Below are 20,810 nucleotides of genomic sequence, written 5' to 3' on the forward strand. Positions count from 1 at the left end.
AGAGTGCCTGGCAGCTATTTGGGCCTTCAACAAGTTCTGGCTATATTTATTTGGACAACTGTTAACCACTGTGATGGGTCACCATCCTCTATGCTGATTGACTAACCAGAAGGATCTGTCAGGTCAGATGGTGAGATGTGCTTAAGCAGTACAACGTCACAATAGTATACAAAAAACAGACTCAAGCATAAGGTTGCTGACTGCATTTCAAGCAATCCTTTGGCAGGACACAACAGCATGGATGAAATCTCAGTCATCACTGCTTTAAATGACATTGCTGCTGAACAGAGGGAAGATCCAGCACTGCTGAAAACCATAGAAGCCTTGAAGAATGAAGAACTGACCTAAGAAGGATTCCAATTAATAAATGGGGTGTACAGGAGGAACCAAGACCCAATGATGCACACATAGTTGTTCATCATCCTACCACATCTGTGGCCACCAATTCTGAAGTATTCTCCAGACAGTCCAACATCTGGTCACTTAGGATTCACGGAGAGTCTAGACCAAATAATATGGAGGTATCACTGGACAAAACTGTATCAATCCACGAGACACTATGTGAGCCACTGTAAGGAAAGCCAACAATGGAAGCTATCCAGTTTTACAAGTTACTTAGGAATTAAATCAACAACAAATTCAACAAGATAAAGCAAAATGGCTGCAGGAAAAATGTGAAGAAAAAAGAACAGTAATCAGAAATACTCATTCAATAAAGAGAAATGTCAAAACAACTTTTGGACATGATTTCGTAGACTTTCCCGGCGTAATAACTGCTGATATTCTTCACGGGTTTGCAGCCGGATCATTTCGTCCTCCAGACACAATATTTCGGCGGACCAGCTGGCCGCCATCCTCAGGTGAGTTAATGCTGGTGCACTGCCTCGCCGGAACTGAGTTCCAGCCACAACGACGGAAACCTTTATACACCACAAACCGTTCACCGCGCATGCGCGAGAAGATAGCGCCTCCTGGCGGTAAGAAGACACGCAGCGCGCCGGTGGAGAAAGACGGCGGAAACGATAAATCGCATCAGGAAGGATCCAAAGATCGAAAAGAAGAACGTTTTTGTTTAATGTCCGACAACATCGGATTCCATATTTTGCTTAGAGGAAAACCTCTATCCCTGTTAATAATATTGCTTGCTAATCTGATTTCAATAGATTCTTTAAGAATACATTCCCAATAGCGAGAAGCAGGAGAGATCAATTGTGTCCTGTCGTACATCATTCTGTGTCCCTCGTTAAGGCAATGTTCCGCCACTGCAGATTTCTCGGGCTGGAGCAACCGAGTGTGCCGATGATGTTCCACACACCGGTCCTTAATCGTTCGAATAGTCTGACCAATGTACTTCTTTCCACAGTGACACGGGATTTCATATACACCGGGTTTCCTCAAACCCAAATTGTCCTTAACTGAGCCGAGAAGGGCTCTAGTCTTGGCCACCGGCGTAAAAACACTTTTAATATCATATCTCCTTAGAATTCTTGAAATTTTAGATGATATACTTCCCGCAAAGGGTAAATAAGCAACAGCTACAAAAGTATCCTCTATAGGCTCGCGTGACGGACCAAACTGAAGAGCATTCAGTTTACCATGGAAATTGAAAGTGATGGCAAACTTCCATTTCTTGATGTTTTGGTTGAAAGAAAGGACGATGGGACTTTCGGACACAGTGTGTATCGGAAGCCTACTCATACTGACCGTTATCTTCATGCGACCAGCTGTCATCCACCACACCAACGTAGTGGAGTTTTGCGGACTTTGGTAAAAAGAGCTTATGCCATTTCTAACGAGGAACATTTGAAAGAAGAACTTGACCATTTGAAAACTGTTTTCAAACAGAATGGATATACGGAACAACAAATATGCCGTGCTCTTCAGTTTGGTCCGTCACGCGAGCCTATAGAGGATACTTTTGTAGCTGTTGCTTATTTACCCTTTGCGGGAAGTATATCATCTAAAATTTCAAGAATTCTAAGGAGATATGATATTAAAAGTGTTTTTACGCCGGTGGCCAAGACTAGAGCCCTTCTCGGCTCAGTTAAGGACAATTTGGGTTTGAGGAAACCCGGTGTATATGAAATCCCGTGTCACTGTGGAAAGAAGTACATTGGTCAGACTATTCGAACGATTAAGGACCGGTGTGTGGAACATCATCGGCACACTCGGTTGCTCCAGCCCGAGAAATCTGCAGTGGCGGAACATTGCCTTAACGAGGGACACAGAATGATGTACGACAGGACACAATTGATCTCTCCTGCTTCTCGCTATTGGGAATGTATTCTTAAAGAATCTATTGAAATCAGATTAGCAAGCAATATTATTAACAGGGATAGAGGTTTTCCTCTAAGCAAAATATGGAATCCGATGTTGTCGGACATTAAACAAAAACGTTCTTCTTTTCGATCTTTGGATCCTTCCTGATGCGATTTATCGTTTCCGCCGTCTTTCTCCACCGGCGCGCTGCGTGTCTTCTTACCGCCAGGAGGCGCTATCTTCTCGCGCATGCGCGGTGAACGGTTTGTGGTGTATAAAGGTTTCCGTCGTTGTGGCTGGAACTCAGTTCCGGCGAGGCAGTGCACCAGCATTAACTCACCTGAGGATGGCGGCCAGCTGGTCCGCCGAAATATTGTGTCTGGAGGACGAAATGATCCGGCTGCAAACCCGTGAAGAATATCAACTTTTGGACAGTTTAAAAGCAAAGGTAATGACCTCAAAAGAGCAAAAGAAGTGGAAGAAGAAATTTTTGTCAATTCCGATCAAAAGAAAATTTACTTCTAGAGTCAAAATTCGACAGAATTGTAAAAATATTGTGATCAATCATGGCAAAAGCAATAGGTAACATTCCTTCAGAATTTTTTTAATCAATTGGGAAGTGGCAACAAAATGATTGTTCAAGTTAGTGTTTAGATTCTACGAGACTGGAGACATTACACTTGATGTCCAGAAGAATATCATCCACACAACTATGAAGATTTGCAATAGCAGATAAATGCAAGAACTATTGTACAACCAATATGATGTCCCACCCATTTGAATTGGTAGCTAGGATAACATACAAAAGAATGGAAAACAAAACTGAGGATCTGTTAGATTATCAGATTGGCTTGAGGATATGTAAAGGCACCAGAAAGGCAATTCTGATGTCACACTTCATAACAGAACCAAAAATTAAGAACAAAACCAAAAATTAAGAACAATGAAGAAACTTTCATTTCATTTCTTGCTATAAAATTTTGTGCAATAATTTAAATGGAAGCACAAAATTTGAAATATTCAGAAAAATAGGTAATGTTGGCTAACATACAATGTGTACAAGAATAATGAAAAGGCACAAAGAATGAAGACAAGGGAGAAGTAATTGGTTTAAAAAGATTGAAAGGCACAGACGTCTTTTCTTCTCTACTCTTCAACATGTATACTGAAGAACCAATAAAGAAAATAAGAGAAAGATTCTTAAGTGATAATAAAGTCTAGGGTGAAAGGATATCAGTGATAAGATTTGCTGATGACTTTGTACCCTCTACGAAAGTGAGGATTAACTATAAGACCTGTTGAATGAGATGAGCAATCTATAGAGCAATGAACACACATTGAGTAAGCCAAAGAAGGATGAAAGGACAGTAATATTAGTGCAAAAATAACATCAAACTGGGTATAATTTAGTAGACAAAGCAATGGAATTCTGATACTTTGGAACCGAAATAATGATTCAGATTCAGATTCATTATTAGTCATTCAGCATTATTACATGAAATAGACTTCATCAGTTCACTTAACCTATTAATTTCACAAAATAAATTTTTTACATATTTAAGTTGATATTGGGCATTTCCAAAAATTCTTTTAATGAATAGAATGGATTAGTCAACAAGAAGTTATGAACATTGTCTTTAAATAATTTGTCAGGCTTGATTGACCCATTTTTAGACAATTTGTTATATATTTTAATTGCCATATACTTATGACTATTGTTAGTCATCAACAGCAATCTATTAGTGTTCAATATACACCTCAATTTACACTCCTGGAAATTGAAATAAGAACACCGTGAATTCATTTTCCCAGGAAGGGGAAACTTTATTGACACATTCCTGGGGTCAGATACATCACATGATCACACTGACAGAACCACAGACACATAGACACAGGCAACAGAGCATACACAATGTCGGCACTAGTACAGTGTATAGCCACCTTTCGCAGCAATGCAGGCTGCTGTTCTCCCATGGAGACGATCGTAGAGATGCTGGATGTAGTCCTGTGGAATGGCTTGCCATGCCATTTCCACCTGGCGCCTCAGTTGGACCAGCGTTCGTGCTGGATGTGCAGACCGCGTGAGACGACGCTTCATCCAGTCCCAAACATGCTCAATGGGGGACAGATCTGGAGATCTTGCTGGCCAGGGTAGTTGACTTACGCCTTCTAGAGCACGTTGGGTGGCACGGGATACATGCGGATGTGCATTGTCCTGTTGGAACAGCAAGTTCCCTTGCCGGTCTAGGAATGGTGGAACGATGGGTTCGATGACGGTTTGGATGTACCGTGCACTATTCAGTGTCCCCTCGACGATCACCAGAGGTGTACGGCCAGTGTAGGAGTTCACTCCCCACACCATGATGCCGGGTGTTGGCCCTGTGTGCCTCGGTAGTATGCAGTCCTGATTGTGGCGCTCACCTGCATGGCACCTAACAAGCATACGACCATCATTGGCACCAAGGCAGAAGCGACTCTCATCGCTGAAGACGACACGTCTCCATTCGTCCCTCCATTCACGCCTGTCGTGACACCACTGGAGGCGGGCTGCACGATGTTGGGCGTGAGCGGAAGACGGCCTAACGGTGTGCGGGACCGTAGCCCAGGTTCATGGAGACGGTTGCGAATGGTCCTCGCCGATACCCCAGGAGCAACAGTGTCCCTAATTTACTGGGAAGTGGCGGTGCGGTCCCCTACGGCACTGCGTAGGATCCTACGGTCTTGGCGTGCATCCGTGCATCGCTGCGGTCCAGTCCCAGGTCGATGGGCACGCGCACCTTCCGCCGACCACTGGCGACAACATCGATGTACTGTGGAGACTCATGCCCCACGTGTTGAGCAATTCGGCGGTACGTCCACCCGGCCTCCCGCATGCCCACTATATGCCCTCGCTCAAAGTCCGTCAACTGCACATACGGTTCACGTCCACGCTGCCGTGGCATGCTACCAGTGTTAAAGACTGCGATGGAGCTCCGTATGCCACGGCAAACTGGCTGACACTGACGGCGGCGGTGCACAAATGCTGCGCAGCTAGTGCCATTCGACGGCCAACACCGCGGTTCCTGGTGTGTCCGCTGTGCTGTGCGTGTGATCATTGCTTGTACAGCCCTCTCGCAGTGTCCGGAGCAAGTATGGTGGGTCTGACACACCAATGTCAATGTGTTCTTTTTTCCATTTCCAGGAGTGTAGATAACTGCAGCACAGACTCATGGAAGTAAATCTTGATATATGGGAAAAACAAAAACAAAACAAAAAATAGAATTGAAACATCTGAGAAATGGAATAAGTTGCGCATTTAAAAATGTTGTGCCACTAGGCACCATATTATATGTCCCCCCCCCCCCCCTCCAAAAAAATACATGTTTTAAATAATACCTATTACCTCATCACCTCAAAATAACCGTTTGGGGTGGGAGCACTGTAAGCTGTTTCTGTACTCTGCTATTCATTGTTCTGAAGGACGCATCAGCGTTCTAGTTCGCTCAATCAAAATATAATATGGTTCCTGAACTGTAGTTGGAGTATGGCAGCAGATAAAACAAACTTAAAACCGCACTGTGTTAACACATTCTTCTGTCGATAGACAAAAGAAACGAACTCAAGGAAAACTTTTCTTTTATGGTCTAAAAATTCGGATTTTTGTTATACATTCACTTTTAATATGTTCTTTTACATGAAACTGTTGAAAATGAAAATAAAAAAGTTGTGTTACGATCTAAAAATTGAAGCGAACGTGTCATACATTAGAAATTAATATGTACTTTTACAAACATGCGCTCAAAATTAAATTTAAACTGTCATTTTATGATCTACTGATGTGTAGCAGAATAGAGATTTCGGTGCACGAACTAATAACTAAATACAGACGAACAAACACAAAACTGGATTAGCTACGAGGGTTATCCACAAAGTACATTACGTTTTCGTTTATGTCCGTTAGGGGCGAGGCTAGCGCGGCCGTCTTGGTGTCATGGCATTCCGCCGCTCACTCGGCATCCTGCCGTGCCAGTGAGAGGTTTGTGCTGTACTCCGTTGAGTTACTGTGACAGTTTGAAAAGTCAGCATTAATTGAAAATGCCGCGAAGTGTGAATTGCGTGCTGTAATAAGGTTTCTGACTGCAAAAAACTGTACACCGTTAGAAATCTATCGGCAGCTTTGTGAAGTGTGTGGGGACAACATAATCACTGATGGTGGAGTGCGTCAATGGGTCATAAAATTTTAAAATGGCCGAACTAACGTTCACGACAAAGAGCGAAGTGGAAGACCCAGCATAGTGACTGCCGAAATTGTAGAAAAAGTCGATGCCGCGGTCGGTGAAAACCGTAATTTCACAATAACGGAACTCTCTATGAGTTTTCCACAAATTTCACGAAGTTTGTTGCACGAAATCAGACAATGTCGGCAAGGAAGGTGATGGCGACTGTCTTTTGGGACAGAAAAGGTGTGATTTTTGTGGATTTCCTGGGAAGAGGCACTACAATAAACTCTCAAAGGTATTGCCAAACTCTGCACAACCTCAGAAAGCCACTCGTGAAGTTCTCGAATCTTTTAAGTGGGAGTTGTTTCCTCATCCTTGTACAGTCCCAACCTGGCACCGAGCGACTTGCACTTATTCCCAGCAATGAAGAAGTGGTTGGCTATGCAGCGTTTTGATGACGACACACAGCTTCAAGAAGAGGTAACCACGTGGTTGAAGGTGCAGGCGGCCGAATTTTACGACGAAGGAATTTCCAAGCTCGTCCAGCGCTACGATAAGTGCCTTAATTTAAATGGCAACTATGTAGAAAAGTATTATTTAAGTGAGGTTTTCATCAGTATATAATAAAAAAATTCCAATACTTTATTTACTTTTAATTCCAAAACGTAATGTACTTTGTGGATAGCCCTCGTATTACATAATTTTACAGACTAGTGTGGAAAAATCAAATTTGTTTTATAATCTAATAATTAACGTGCAAAGCATTAGGGTCTGTGTAGCTAGATGCTGCATAATAAGTGTACACAATACCTTTAATCCATGTAAGGTCTGTACAGCTTTGAACTGCAGCTACTGCTCTCACCAGAGCTCTTTCTAACGATATTGACAGAGCTTTTACGTATTTATCGACAGAACTGAACTACGTTATTTATAAACACTTTTTGATCCGTGCGTCTTCTCCAACAACTATATTTCCGCGATAACTATACATTTCAGCGGATGCCAAGAATACGCATCAGTTGTAATATACTACACTATCCGTATGACTTGACTGTACAGCGCAGAGCGGCCTGGGTTATTCGGGTATTGTTTAGTATTGTTGGACACCTTTGACCGCGTCTGCACGTAAACGAGGTTTTGTTCCACGTTCTGCCATTGGCAATTGTAAAATAAACAGGTAATACGTAGTTTGTAAATCAAATCAATGTTCTCTACGTTAAAATAAAAACTAATATGAATAAATAAACTCACCAGCTTGAGTCTGGCTTTGACGGCAGAAAACTCATTGATCATATCTTCGTAATTCAGATAGTTATCAGTTAGGAGGTCAGCTTCGAGGCGAAGAATAGACAAGGTGTTCAATCTCTCCTCAGAGAATTTGGAACATATGTAAGATTTCAGTGTTTTAAGAGCCAAAAACGAGCGTTCTGCTGAACAATTTGTAAGTGCCATACATAGAAATATTCTAGGAGCAGTGTCAACATTTTGAAACACGGATTCAAACCTCCCTTTTCGGAAAATTTTACTCATTTCAACTGGTATATGTTCCGCGAAATGTACACATTCACTAGGGAAAGAAGGCTCTACATCTGTGTCATATGACACTTGGAGTTTTGCTGCACATTCAGCAATATTGTCGGGCGAACTGTTCTTAAGGTTACTGAAAACCGTGAAGGAGTCCAACAGTGTTCTATAGCTTTCCTTCCTTCTCACTTATTCGGCATATAAGTTGTTGAGTACTGCGAGAAATGTTTCGACCCTACATTTTTCCCTTCCAGTCAGAAATAAACTTATTCAGAGCCTGCTTCTTCGTCATCATGAAGTTTGCGTTTTCATGATCCTTTATAGGTGCATTCAGTCTTTGTCAGTCACAATCTCCATGGATTTATTTTCATAATAGCCGAACATGCCACAAATAGATGCAATAAAATCCTACAAGTGATTCATATAATTCATGCAATCTTTTAGTGCCAATATTTGCACTTTCAGGTTTACACTATTAAATTTCTGCAGTATGTGCTTTCAAACTGTGATCATGAATACTGTTTCTAGTCTGCTGAGTTGATTCAATAAAGCTAAAGCCTCATTTCGCTAAGTGGTTTTTCAAACGTATTATTGGTAACATGTGTGAGGGCATTGATAAAAAGGTTTTGCACTTGAGTACATTGAAAAAGAACATGCTTTCCGACAACAGCTTGCAGCACTAGTGCCGACTAAATTCAAAGTGCGTGCTGCACAAGGAACATAATGCACTTTAAGATTTCGTTCTTTAATGCGTGCCTGCAAACCAGTGTATGTTCCTGACATATTGCTTGGGTAGTCGAACTGAGTCGAATCTCGGTCGGGCACACAGTTTTAATCTGCCAGGAAGTTTCATATCAGCGCACACTCCACTGCAGAGTGAAAATCTCATTCTGGAAACATCCCCCCCCCCCCCCCCCCCACTGTGGCTAAGCCATGTCTCCGCAATATCCTTTCTTTCAGGAGTGGTAGTTCTGCAAGTTTCGCAGGAGAGCTTCTGTAAAGTTTGGAAGGTAGGAGACGAGGTACTGGCAGAAATAAAGCTGTGAGTACCGGGCGTGAGTTGTGCTTCGGTAGCTCAGATGGTAAAGCACTTGCCCGCGAAAGGCAAAGGTCCCGAGTTCGAGTCTCGGTTGGGCACACAGTTTTAATCTGCCAGGAAGTTTCATATCAGCGCACACTCCATTGCAGAGTGAAAATCTCATTCTGGAATCACAGATGAATTTAACTCATATTTTATTAAAAATGTTGAAAGTCTCACAGACTACCTTACAAATAATCACCTCCCAAACTTAGAGCAAAAATATTTCACCGACTCTGTTCTTATTGCCAACAACAGAGGCAGAAATAGAAAAAAAATTCATACAAAAATCAGAAAAATTCTCTGCAGGACAAGATCAGATCCCCTGCTTTCTTCTCCATAACTGCAGCAACCTCATAAGTAAACCACTCTCCCACATAATAAACTCTTCATTCCTCAACGGCATATTTCCTAAGAAACTCAAGACTGCAAAATTCATACCCATTCATAAAAAAGGACTGTGACTTACTAAACTGATAGTTCGGTAATTTTCACATCTGTCAACACCTACTTTCTTCGGGATTGGATACATTACATTCTTCTTTAAGTCTGAGGGTATTTCATCTGGTATAGATCTTGCTCACCAGATGGTAGAGTTTTGTCAGGGCAGCTCTCCCAAGGCTATCAGTAGTTCTAATGGAATGTTGTCTACTCCTGGGGCCTCGTTTTGACTTAGGTCTGTCAGTGTTCTGTCAAACACTTCATGCAGTATCATATCTCCCATTTCATCTTCATCTACATCCTCTTCCATTTCCATAATACTGTCCTCAAGAACATTGCCCCTGTATAGACCCTCTATATACTCCTTCCATCTTTCTGCTTTCCCTTCTTTGGTTATAACTGGGTTTCCATCTGAGCTCTTGGTATTGGTACAAGTGGTTCTCTTTTCTCCAATGCTCTGTTTAATTTTCATTTAGGCAGTATCTATCTTACCCCTAGTGATACATACCTCTACAGCCTTACATTTGTCCTCTAGCCATCCCTGCTTAGCCATTTTGCACTTCTTGTTGATCTCACTTTTGAGATGTTTGTATTCCTTTTTGCCTGCTTCATTTACTGCATTTTTATATTTTCTCCTTTCATCAATTAAATTCAATATATCTTCTGTCACCCAAGGATTTCTACCAGCCCTCATCTTTTTATCTACTTTTAATCTACAGTTCGTAACCAACAGACTGTGGTCCGAGTCCACATCTGCCCCTGGAAATGTCTTACAATTTAAAACCTGGTTCCTAAATCTCTGTCTTACCTTTATATAATCTACCTGAAACCTTCCAGTATCTCCAGGCCTCTTCCATGTATAAAACATTACTTCATGGTTCTTGAACCAAGTGTTAGCTATGATTAAGTTATGCTCTGTGCCAAATTTCATTCCTTACCCCATTCCATATTCACCTACTATGTTACCGTGTGCTCCTTTTCCTAGTATCAAATGCCAGTCACCCATGACTATTAAATTTTTGTCTCCCTGCACTATCTGAATAATTTCTTTTACCTCATCATACATTTCATCAATCTCTTCATCTTCTGAGGAGCTAGTTGGCATATAAACTTGTAGTACTGTGATAGGTGTGGGCTTTGTATCTATCTTGGCCACAATAGTGTATTCACTATGCTGTTTGTAGTAGCTTACCTGCACTCCTGTTTTTTTATTCATTATTAAAATTAATCCTGCTTTAGCCCTGTATTCACCTGACCAGAAGTCTTGTTTCACCTGCCACCGAACTTCACCAATTCTCACTATATCTAACTTTAACCTATCCATTTCCTTTTTTAAATTTTCTAACCTACTTGCCTGATTAAGGGATCTGACATTCTACACTCCGATCCGTTTAACGCCAGTTTTCTTTCTCCTGATAACAACGTCCTCCTGAGTAGTCCTCGCCCAGAGTTCCGAATGTGTGACTATTTTACCTCTGAAATATTTTACACAAGAGGACACCATCATCATTTAACCATACAGTAAAGCTGCATGCCCTCGGGAAAACATAAGACTGTAGTTTTCCCTTGCTTTCAGCTGTTCGCAGTACCAGCACAGCAAGGCCGTTTTGGTTAGTGTTGCAAGGCCAGATCAGTCAATCACCCAGATTGTTGCCCTGCAACTACTGAAAAGGCTGCTGCCCCTCTTAAAATATATATGACAATAATTGAAGTTATTGGATGTACATGCTACTCTAAGATGAAGAATACAGAAGAGGAGTCACACAGAATGACACCAAACCAGTCACAGATTATTGGTAGATGAATATGCAGTCTTTTATTCCACTTCTGTAACAAATTTTACAGTTTTCATATGATAATTGGAAGTTTAACACGATTCTGTACTTCTTTCTTAATGGTAACTTGTGGATGAATTAGTAAATCTAAAGCTGCAGTATGTTGCCACTGAGTTTCCAGACATGTGTCTGTGAGTGAGTGTTAAATGCAGTGTCAAAACAAGCTAAAAGAAAGTTCTGTACTAACCTTAATGTTGTAAATAATTCCCATTTAGAGCAACAAAATAAGAACAGAGCACCACAAATAACAACTTTCAATCTTACTTCAACTCTTCCTGATATGGTAACAATTTTTAAGCATACACTGTTATGGTTGCTATTGTTGTTTTCTGGAGCACTAAATTTAAACTTATTTCTGTAAAGGAACCAATACACCAGTTGATGCCAACACGAAGCTGACTGCTTGATAGCAACAACACATCTGATTAGTATCATGCTCTAAATACAAAAATCTAAATGTGTTGAGGCCAGAATAACACTGAATGACTCGCTTAAGGCAAGCTGCATAAGGTGCAGCCAATAACAATGTCACTCATAAGATATTATGTTGATATCCCAATATAAAATACTAAAATATCTCCCTAGTAACTGAGGTAAGTAAATTACCATGCATACTAAATTTACATTTTTAGAGCCAATGAAAACCACAGAATAAAAATACAAGGAGAATCAATATTAGTGCTTTTTTTTAAAAAAAAATGCTTTTGTTAATGTGTAAAGACACTACTATATGCTATTAAATTGCATTTATGATGTGTGTGTGTGTGTGTGTGTGTGTGTGTGTGTGTGTGTGTGTGTGTGTGTGTGTTGTCTTGTCTTGTGCATGTTCAGTTATGTTTGTGTGAATAAATAGAAATACATAAACATAATTGTGCTATCTCTAACATTAAATTGTTATCTGATTAACAGAAACAGTATTGCTTACTTCATACCTTTTCAAATGAAATGTCATCCCAACAAAGAATGGTGCAGTTAGGGTCTGATGTTGCATATTCTCTTGGTTGTGGAAGCTCTCCCTACAAAAATAAATTTTTGTTATTGGAACATCTTAACCAAACAGATTACAAGGATTTATATATTCAGGTAACATGTAGTGTTTCAATAACTCTCTTATATTTAAATGATATTTAGCTGTCAGTATGTAGAATATTATGAGTAGGAAGATAAGGCAGAGAGTTTGTAACTGGGAATGGTTCAGTGATAGGGTTGTTCTTAACAGAATCAACAGCAAACCAGCACTGACAATGATAGTTCATGTATACATGCTGACATCACAAGCCGAAGATGAAGAGGTAGAGACTGAATGTGAAGATACTGAAAGGATAATACAGTATGTAAAGGGAGATGAAACTCTAATACTCTCGGGGGAGTGGAACACAGTTGTAGAGGAAGGAGTAGAAAAATGGTTATAGGAGAATATGGGCTTGGGACACGGAATGAGAAAGGAGAACTAACTGAATTCTGTCATAAATTTCAGCTAGTAATAGTGAATACTCTGTTCAAGAATTGCAATATGAGGAGGTATACTTGGAAAAGGATGGGTGATATGGGAATATTTCAATTAGATTACAGCATGGTCAGACAGAAATTCCAAAATCAGATATTGGACTGTAAGGCATACCCAGGGGCAGACACAGGCTTGGATCACAATGTAGTAGTGATGAGGAGTATGCTGAAGTTAAAGAGATTATCAGGAAGAATCAATAAGCAAAGACACTGGATATGAAAGTACTAAGGAATACAAGATACGCTTGAAGTTCTCTGCAGTCACGGATACAGCAATAAGGAATTGCTCAGCAGCCAGTACAGTTGAAGAGGAATGGACATCTTTAAAAAGGGCAATCACAAAAGTCAGAAAGCAGATCATAGACATAAAGAACGTACTTGCAAAGAAACCATGAATAACTGAAGAAATACTTCAGATGATTGATGAAAGAAGGAAGTACAAAAATGTTCAGGGAAATTCGGAAATACAGAAAGTAATGAAATAAATAGGAAGTGTATGGAGGCTAATCTGAAATGGCTCCATGAGAAATATGAAGAAATCGAAAAAAAAAGTATTGTCGGAAGGCCTGACTCAACATACAGGAAAGTTAAAACAACCTTCAGTGAAATTAAAAGCAAGGGTGATAAAATTAAGAGTGCAATGAGAATTCCACTGTTGAATGCAGATGAGAGAGTGAATAGGTGAAAAGAGTACATTGAAGGCCTCTATGAAGGGGGTGATTTCCCTGATGTGATAGAAAATGAAACAGGAGTTGATTTAGAAGAGGGAGGAGATTCAGAGTTTGAATCAGAATTTAAAGGAGCTTTGGGGGACTTAAGATCAAACAAGGTAGAAGGGATAGCTAACATTGAATTGTTGTTGTTGTTGTTGTCTTCAGTCCTGAGACTGGTTTGATGCAGCTCTTCATGCTAATCTATCCTGTGCAAGCTCATTCATCTTCCAGTACCTACAGCAACCTACATCCTTCTGAATCTGCTTAGTGTATCAATCTCTTGGTCTCCCTCTATGATTTTTACCCTCCACGCTACCCTCCAATGCTAAATTTGTGATCCCTTGATGCCTCAGGACATGTCCCACCAACCGATCTCTTCTTCTAGTCGAGCTGTGCCACAAACTTCTCTTCTCCCCAATCCTATTCAATACCTCTTCATTAGTTACAGAATTCCTAAAATCATTGGTGGAAGTGGAATAAATGACTGTCCACATTGGTGTGTATAATGTATGAGTCTGGTGACATACCATCTGGCTTTTGGAAAAATATTATCTACACAATTCCAAAGACTGCAAGAGTTGATAAGTGTGAGAATTATCACACAATCAGCTTAACAGCTCATGCATCTGTGTTACTGACAAGAATAATATGCAGAAGAACAGGGAACAAAATTGGGTATGCTAGATGACGACCAGTTTGGCTTGAGGAAATGCAAAGTCAACAGAGAGGTAATCCTAACACAGTGGTTGATAATGGAAGCAAGACTACAGAAAAAGCTAGACATGTTCATATGATTTGTCAACCTGGAAAAAGCGTTCTACAAATTAAAATGGTGCAAGATGTTTGAAATTTTGTGAAAAAAAGGTAAGCTATAGGGAGGGACATGTAATATATACTATGTAAAAGAGCTAAGGGGAAAAGTGGATGACCAAAAACAAAGTGCTCAGATTAAAAAGGGTGTAAGGCAGGGATGTAGTCTTTTGCTCCTACCGTTAAATCTGTACATCGAAGAAGTAATGATGGAAATAAAAGAAAGGTTCAGGAGTTGGATTAAAAATCAAGGTGAAATGATGTCAATGATATGATTCACTGATGGCATTGCTATCCTGAATGAAAGTGAAGAAGTATAACATGATCTGTTGAATGGAATGAACAGTCTAAAGAGTACAAAATATAGATTGAGAATAAATCAAAGAAAGATAAAAGGAATGAGAAGTAGCAGAAATGAGAACACCGAGAAGTTTAACATCCATATTGATGGTCATGAAGTAGATGAAGTTAAGGAATTCTGCTACCTAGGCAGAAAAATAACCAATGACAGACAGAGAAAGGAGGACATCAAAAACAGACTGGTACTGACAGAAAGGGATTTCCTGGTCTAGGGAAGTCTACAAGTGTCAAACATAGGGCTCAATCTGAGGAAGAAATTTCCAAGGATATACGTTTGGGGCACAGCATTGTTTGGTAATGACACTTGGGCTGTGGGAAAACTGGAACAGATGAATGTTGAAAAATAGGTGGACTGATAAGGTAAGGAATGAGGAGGTTCTTTGCAGAATTTGACAGAAAAGGAACATGTGGAAAACACTAACAAGGAGAAGAGACAGAATGATAAAACATCCATTAAGACATAAGAGAATGACTTCTATAGTACTACAGGGAGCTGTAGAGGGCAAAAAACTGTAAAGGAAGACAGAGTTTGGAATACACCTATCAAATAATTAAGGATGTGGGTTGCAAGTGCTACTCTTCAGATAAAGAGCTTGGCACAGGAGAGGAATTCATGGTGGACTGCAGCAAACCAGTCAGAAGACTGACACTAAAAAAGAAATTTACACGGTTACAGTTGGTTAACATCTGAACCAACAAAGAGCTACATCCCTTTCTTCATTGCAGAACAACATTTCTCACTCCTTCAGGTAACACGAATTCAATTACTCATTCACACATCATTTTTAATAAATTCTATGATAAAGGAGAGCATTTACAAATGCAGAACACATTAAGATATTTGTTTATTGGCAGAAGCATCACTGCATGTTAATTCTGTAACCTCCAACTGTGGGAGGGGCTCTCAAGCAGCTCATGCATGTTCAGAGTGCATGCAATACAGCTATCTGGTAGGTAGCCTACTCTACCTGTGCCTGCCTGTGAGCATAATGAGATGCATGCTTGTATACCCTTGCCGCACAGGGCAGCATTGGAACAGCTTAGTCTATGGGATTAACATCAAGTTATTTATCAGGACAATTGACATGCAATAGGGTGCTTTAGTGTTCCTCAAACATATGTGTGATACTCTTTTGTCATCTAGGAAGACAGGAATCTTCACAACACACTCGTCACGAAGATGTGGACAAAAGACCAACACCTGATCATTGAGAATGTGTAAATAAATTTCCTGGTTCATATTCATGGTAACTTGGATGTGTGGGCTCACATTACAGTACAAAGAACACTCTAAAAACATCACAAATTGACCTCTGACCCGAGGCACACCCTCCATACACTGCAGGTTAAACATCTCATTGGGCCCTCAGGCTTGTATCAATATCAGTAATGTTCTGTGAGCTACAGCAATCTAGAGTTGGTACCAAGGAGGTGTATGAAGCAGCTGCATTAGTTACACTCTCTGTTTGAGGCCAGAGAATAAAATGAGGTGTATAGTGCATTAACAATCTCTGTACACTCTGTACAAACCTAATCACTATGCACCATATCAGACTTATTACATCGACTTGGCTGTTCTCATGGTTTTTCTTGTTGTTTAATATTGGAACTCCATGTCTGACTTCTCATACTGATTCTCTGTACAATGCTTTAGCCACTTGAGACATAGAAAAACTGAATCTGTCCTCTGTGATAATTCCACTTCTTAAGGTTTCTTTCTTTCTTTCTTTCTTTTCTGTTTTCTATTGCACATATAATACATGTACCACCAGTACACAAAAACATTAAATTATAATTCAGGCTCTATAATTACTTTTTGAGCAAACATTTTTTTTCATGAAATACTCCGAATTTACAATTCACAGAAACCATGTCCTTTTCAAAAATTTTCCCACTTATAATTATTTGTTTTAGGGTTTACACACATTAATTGAAAACGCCTTTCTCCACTTGGCATTGAACATCTTACTATCTTTTGTTATAGTTCTCTAGCTGTTACTTTGCTGACCAAAAAAAAAAAAGTATAGATTTCATGGAATAATATGTTGGTTTGTGAATTATTCAAATTAGAAAATGAAACTTTTCAGAAAGTGTTTGGCAGGTTTTGGAAATCCCAGTGCACATTATAACTTCCACTTTGTTAAATAGTATGTATTATTTTTTTAATTACAATGCTTATAGTAAATAGAGATAATTTCACTGCCTGGTGTTCTTTATGTTTTTTTGCCTTTGCTGTCTTTTACGTTAATATCTAAAATGTGTATTTTAGCATTCTGTCATTGCTATTGTAAGGATGTCTTTGTATAGCTTTGGCCACAAAACCTTTGGCAGTCAGCATCTGGTAGTCAGAAATTAGACACCAATCACAGTCGGTAATGAGCAAACATTCAGTTAGTCAAATCATTATGTTAGTAAGTCCGTAGTCAGTTTTCAATATGTATAGTTCCAGATCAGTTGGTGGTGGACATTCAGTCAGCACAGTCACTATTAGTCAGTCAAGAGTACGCTTTCAGTCAGTTACAACTCTATTTTAATTAGTGTATTCATTCATTTATTCAGTCATCACCTAGCATTCTATGAGCAAAGATACTATGTTAGTTGCTGGTGTTATTACTTGCCCATAGGCTTAGTAAATCGATGACCTGAGTGATATAAACTATCAGAGTTACTAACTAAAAGGTGGCCATAGTATGTATGAAGTAAGAAACACAAATAAACTAAACAAGTACACTTGGCTGCATTGTGATGTTAGATGATCACATACTTTAGAAATAACCTATTAATTACCTGAAGAAAAATAGTGAAGATGAACATCCATGATACTTAAGAGGCATGCAGACAGGTTGGTAACTTTAGACACAGTTTGATGCAGTCCATGTTGCAAGGCTGCTATTTACAGTTACTAGTGTTCATAGGTCCACTGTTCATGTTCACGAAATCAGACTTTTAAGCATGAGTTCTAGTGCACTATTAAATTGGTGACAGGGTCTCTATTCATAGTGTAATAGACATACAGAAATGTTGTAACAATATTATGAAAAGTATAGTTGCTACTGACCACATAGTGAAGATGCTGAGTCACAGATAGGCACAACAAAAAGACTGTCAAGCAAAACTTTTGTCCAACCAGGCCTACATCAGAATAGACAACATAACATACACACTCCAACAAAAATAATTCACACACACATGACCACAGTCTCTGTCTGCCAAGGCTGACTGCGAGCAGCAGCACATGACAGGAGAAGTAAACTAGGTGTGTGGAGGTTGGGGGGGGGGGGGGGAGTTGGAGGGGGGGGGGTTGTGGGAAGGTAACATGTTGCTTGTGGCAGCGTACAGGCATGAGGTGAGGAGAGGGTAGGGCAACTAGGTGCAGTTGGGAGGTAAGATGGAGGACAGGGAGCCGACGGAAAGGGTCAGAAGTAACAAGCCTGTGTGTGTGTTGTTGGAATAGAGGGCTGTGTAGTGCTGGAAATGGGCCAGGGAAAGGGATAGGTTGCTAAAGGACAATGGCTGTTAGAGGTTGTGACCAGGAGGGTTACAGGAATGTAGGATATAATGTAGATAGATTTCCCACCACCTATGCAGTTCTAAAAAGCTGCTGTAGGGAGCAGGTTCCAGATGGCACAGCTGTAAAGCAGTCATTGAAATGAAGAATGTTGTGTTGGGCAGTGCGCTCAGCAAGTGAGCAGTCCAGCTGTTTCTTGCCCACAGTTTGTTGGTAGCCATTCATGAAAACAGACATCTTGTTGGTTGTCATATGCATGAAGAATGCACCACAGTGGTGGCAAATTTTCTTGTAGATTACATGACTGGTTTCACAGGTAGCCCTACCTTTGATGGGATATGTGATCTTGTGACTGGACTGGAGTAGGTGGTGGTGGGAGGATATATGGGACGGGTCTTGCATTTAGGTCTATTACAGGGCTGTGAGACATGAGGCAAGGGGTTGGGGGCAAGGACTGTATAGGGACAGGTGGCAGAGTCCCACTGTGGTAGGGGTGGGAAGGATAGTGTGTAGGACATTCCTTATTTCAGGGCACAACAACAGGTAGTTGAAACCAAGATAGAGAATGTGATTCAGCTGCTACATTCCGGGGTGGTTCTGAGTCATGAGGGAAATGCTCCTGCCTGGTGGTCAGTGGGACTTTGGGAGTTGGTGGAGGACTAGAGAGATAAGGCATGGGATATTTGTTTTTGTACAGGGTCAGGAGGGTAATTACAGTCTGTAAAGGCTTCAACGAAACCCATGGTATATTTTGAGAAGGACTGCTCATCACTACAGATGTGATGGCATTGGGTGGCTAGATTGTATGGAAGGGGCTTCTTGGTATGGAATGGTTGGCAGCTGTCAAAGTGGAATTACTGCTGGTGGTTGGTAGGTTTTATATGGACAGAGCTACTGATAGAGCCATCTCTGAGGCATAGGTCAACATCTGGGAAGATGGCTTGTTGGGTTGAGGAGGATCAGGTGCAGTGAATGGTAAAGAAGATTTTGAGGTTCTGGACGAATGTGGAATGGTGTCCTCACCATCGATAAAAATCACGAACACGTCATCAGTGAATTTGAACCAGGTGTGGTATTTGGGATTCTGGGTGATTAGAAAGAAGTCCTCTACATGGCCCATGAAAAGGTTGGCGTAAGATTGTGCCATGTGGCGCCCCCAGACATATACTGAACTTCTTTGCATGTGATGCCTTCAAAGCAGAAAAAATTGTGGGTGAGGATATAGTTGGTCAAGGCGATTAGGAAGGACGTTGTAGATTTGAAATCTGCCAAGGGTTGGGAAAGGTAGTGTTCAATAGCAAAAAGGCCATAGCCACTGGGGATGTTACTATAAAGGGAGATGGCATCAATAGTGATGAACAAGACATCACTTGGCAAAGGAATAGAATTGTGGAGGGTCTGTGGAGAAAATGGTTGTATCTTTTATACAGCACAACAGGTTGTGAGTAATAGGCTGAAGGTGTTGATATACAAGAGCAGAGATTCTCTCAATGTGGGCACAGTAACTGGCCACATTGGAGCATCCTGGGTGGTTGGGTTCATGGACTTTGGGAAGCATATATAAGTAGGACTGTGTGGAGTGTTAGGGGTGAAGAGAGAGATAGACTCTAGGGAGGGGTTCTGGGATGAGCTTGAGGGTTTGAGGAGGAACTGGAGCTCCTGCTGGAATTCTGGAATGAGGTCACTGTGGGTGGATTTGCAAGTGGATGGATCTGACAGCTGGGAGTGTTCCTCCACCAGATAATTCTTGCAGTTCAAAACAATTGTAGTGGAGTCTTTGTCATCAGGCAGAACTATAAGGTCAGGATAATTTTTAGGCAGTGAATTTCAATTCTTTTTGTGAATTAAAGGTCAGTTTGCATGTTGAGGGATTGATGGTGATGGGAATGATGGTGATGCAAGGTTCAAAGTTGAGAAATTCTGGAATGTTAACGGGATGATTTGTGGAGGCCAACTATGGTTGGATGGAGGAGTGAACTGTATCAGGCAGGGTTCAGTCACCTGTGTTCAGATTCACTAATGACATCTTCATGATCTGGATTAAGGGTTAGAACACACTATCCACATTCCTCCAGAACCTCAACACCTTCTCCCTTATTTGCTTCACCTAGTACCACTCAATGTTGACCTCCACCTCAAAGATGCCTACATCAGTACCTCCACTCAAATCACAGCTACCAACCACCAGCGAAGCTCCACTTTGACAGCTGCCACCTCCTCCATGCCAAGAAGCCTTCCATATAAACTAGCCACCTGTAGCCATCACATTTGTAATGATGAGCAGTAGTTCATGATATATACCATAGGTCTCACTGAGACCCTCAAAGACCATAAGTACCCTCCCGACCATGAACAATAACAGATCTCCCATGTCTTATCTCTCCAGTCAACCACCACCTCCCAGAGTCCCATTGCCCTGCCATCGAGGAGTACCACCCAGGACTGGAGCAACTGAATCACAATCTCTGCCAGAGTTATGACTAACTCTTTTCATGCCCTGAAATAAGGAATCTCCTAAACCCAATCCTTCCCACACCTCCCACAATGGTATTTTGCTGCACGCAAAACATGCTCAAC

General features: G+C 40.8%; 1 protein-coding gene across 1 annotated transcript in view; it reads right to left on the minus strand.

Moving 5' to 3' along the window:
* The window catches only part of LOC126267799 (uncharacterized), a 387,883-nt gene that overhangs the window by 205,192 nt on the left and 161,881 nt on the right, over window positions 1–20,810 (minus strand). Inside the window, exon 5 of the mRNA XM_049973103.1 lies at window positions 12,269–12,352. Within this exon, the coding sequence (XP_049829060.1) occupies window positions 12,269–12,352 (84 nt within the window). The remainder of the gene's footprint in view (window positions 1–12,268; window positions 12,353–20,810) is intronic.

The sequence above is a fragment of the Schistocerca gregaria genome, chromosome 4 (genome assembly GCF_023897955.1).
Source record: "Schistocerca gregaria isolate iqSchGreg1 chromosome 4, iqSchGreg1.2, whole genome shotgun sequence".
In the NCBI taxonomy this organism is placed as follows: domain Eukaryota; kingdom Metazoa; phylum Arthropoda; class Insecta; order Orthoptera; family Acrididae; genus Schistocerca; species Schistocerca gregaria.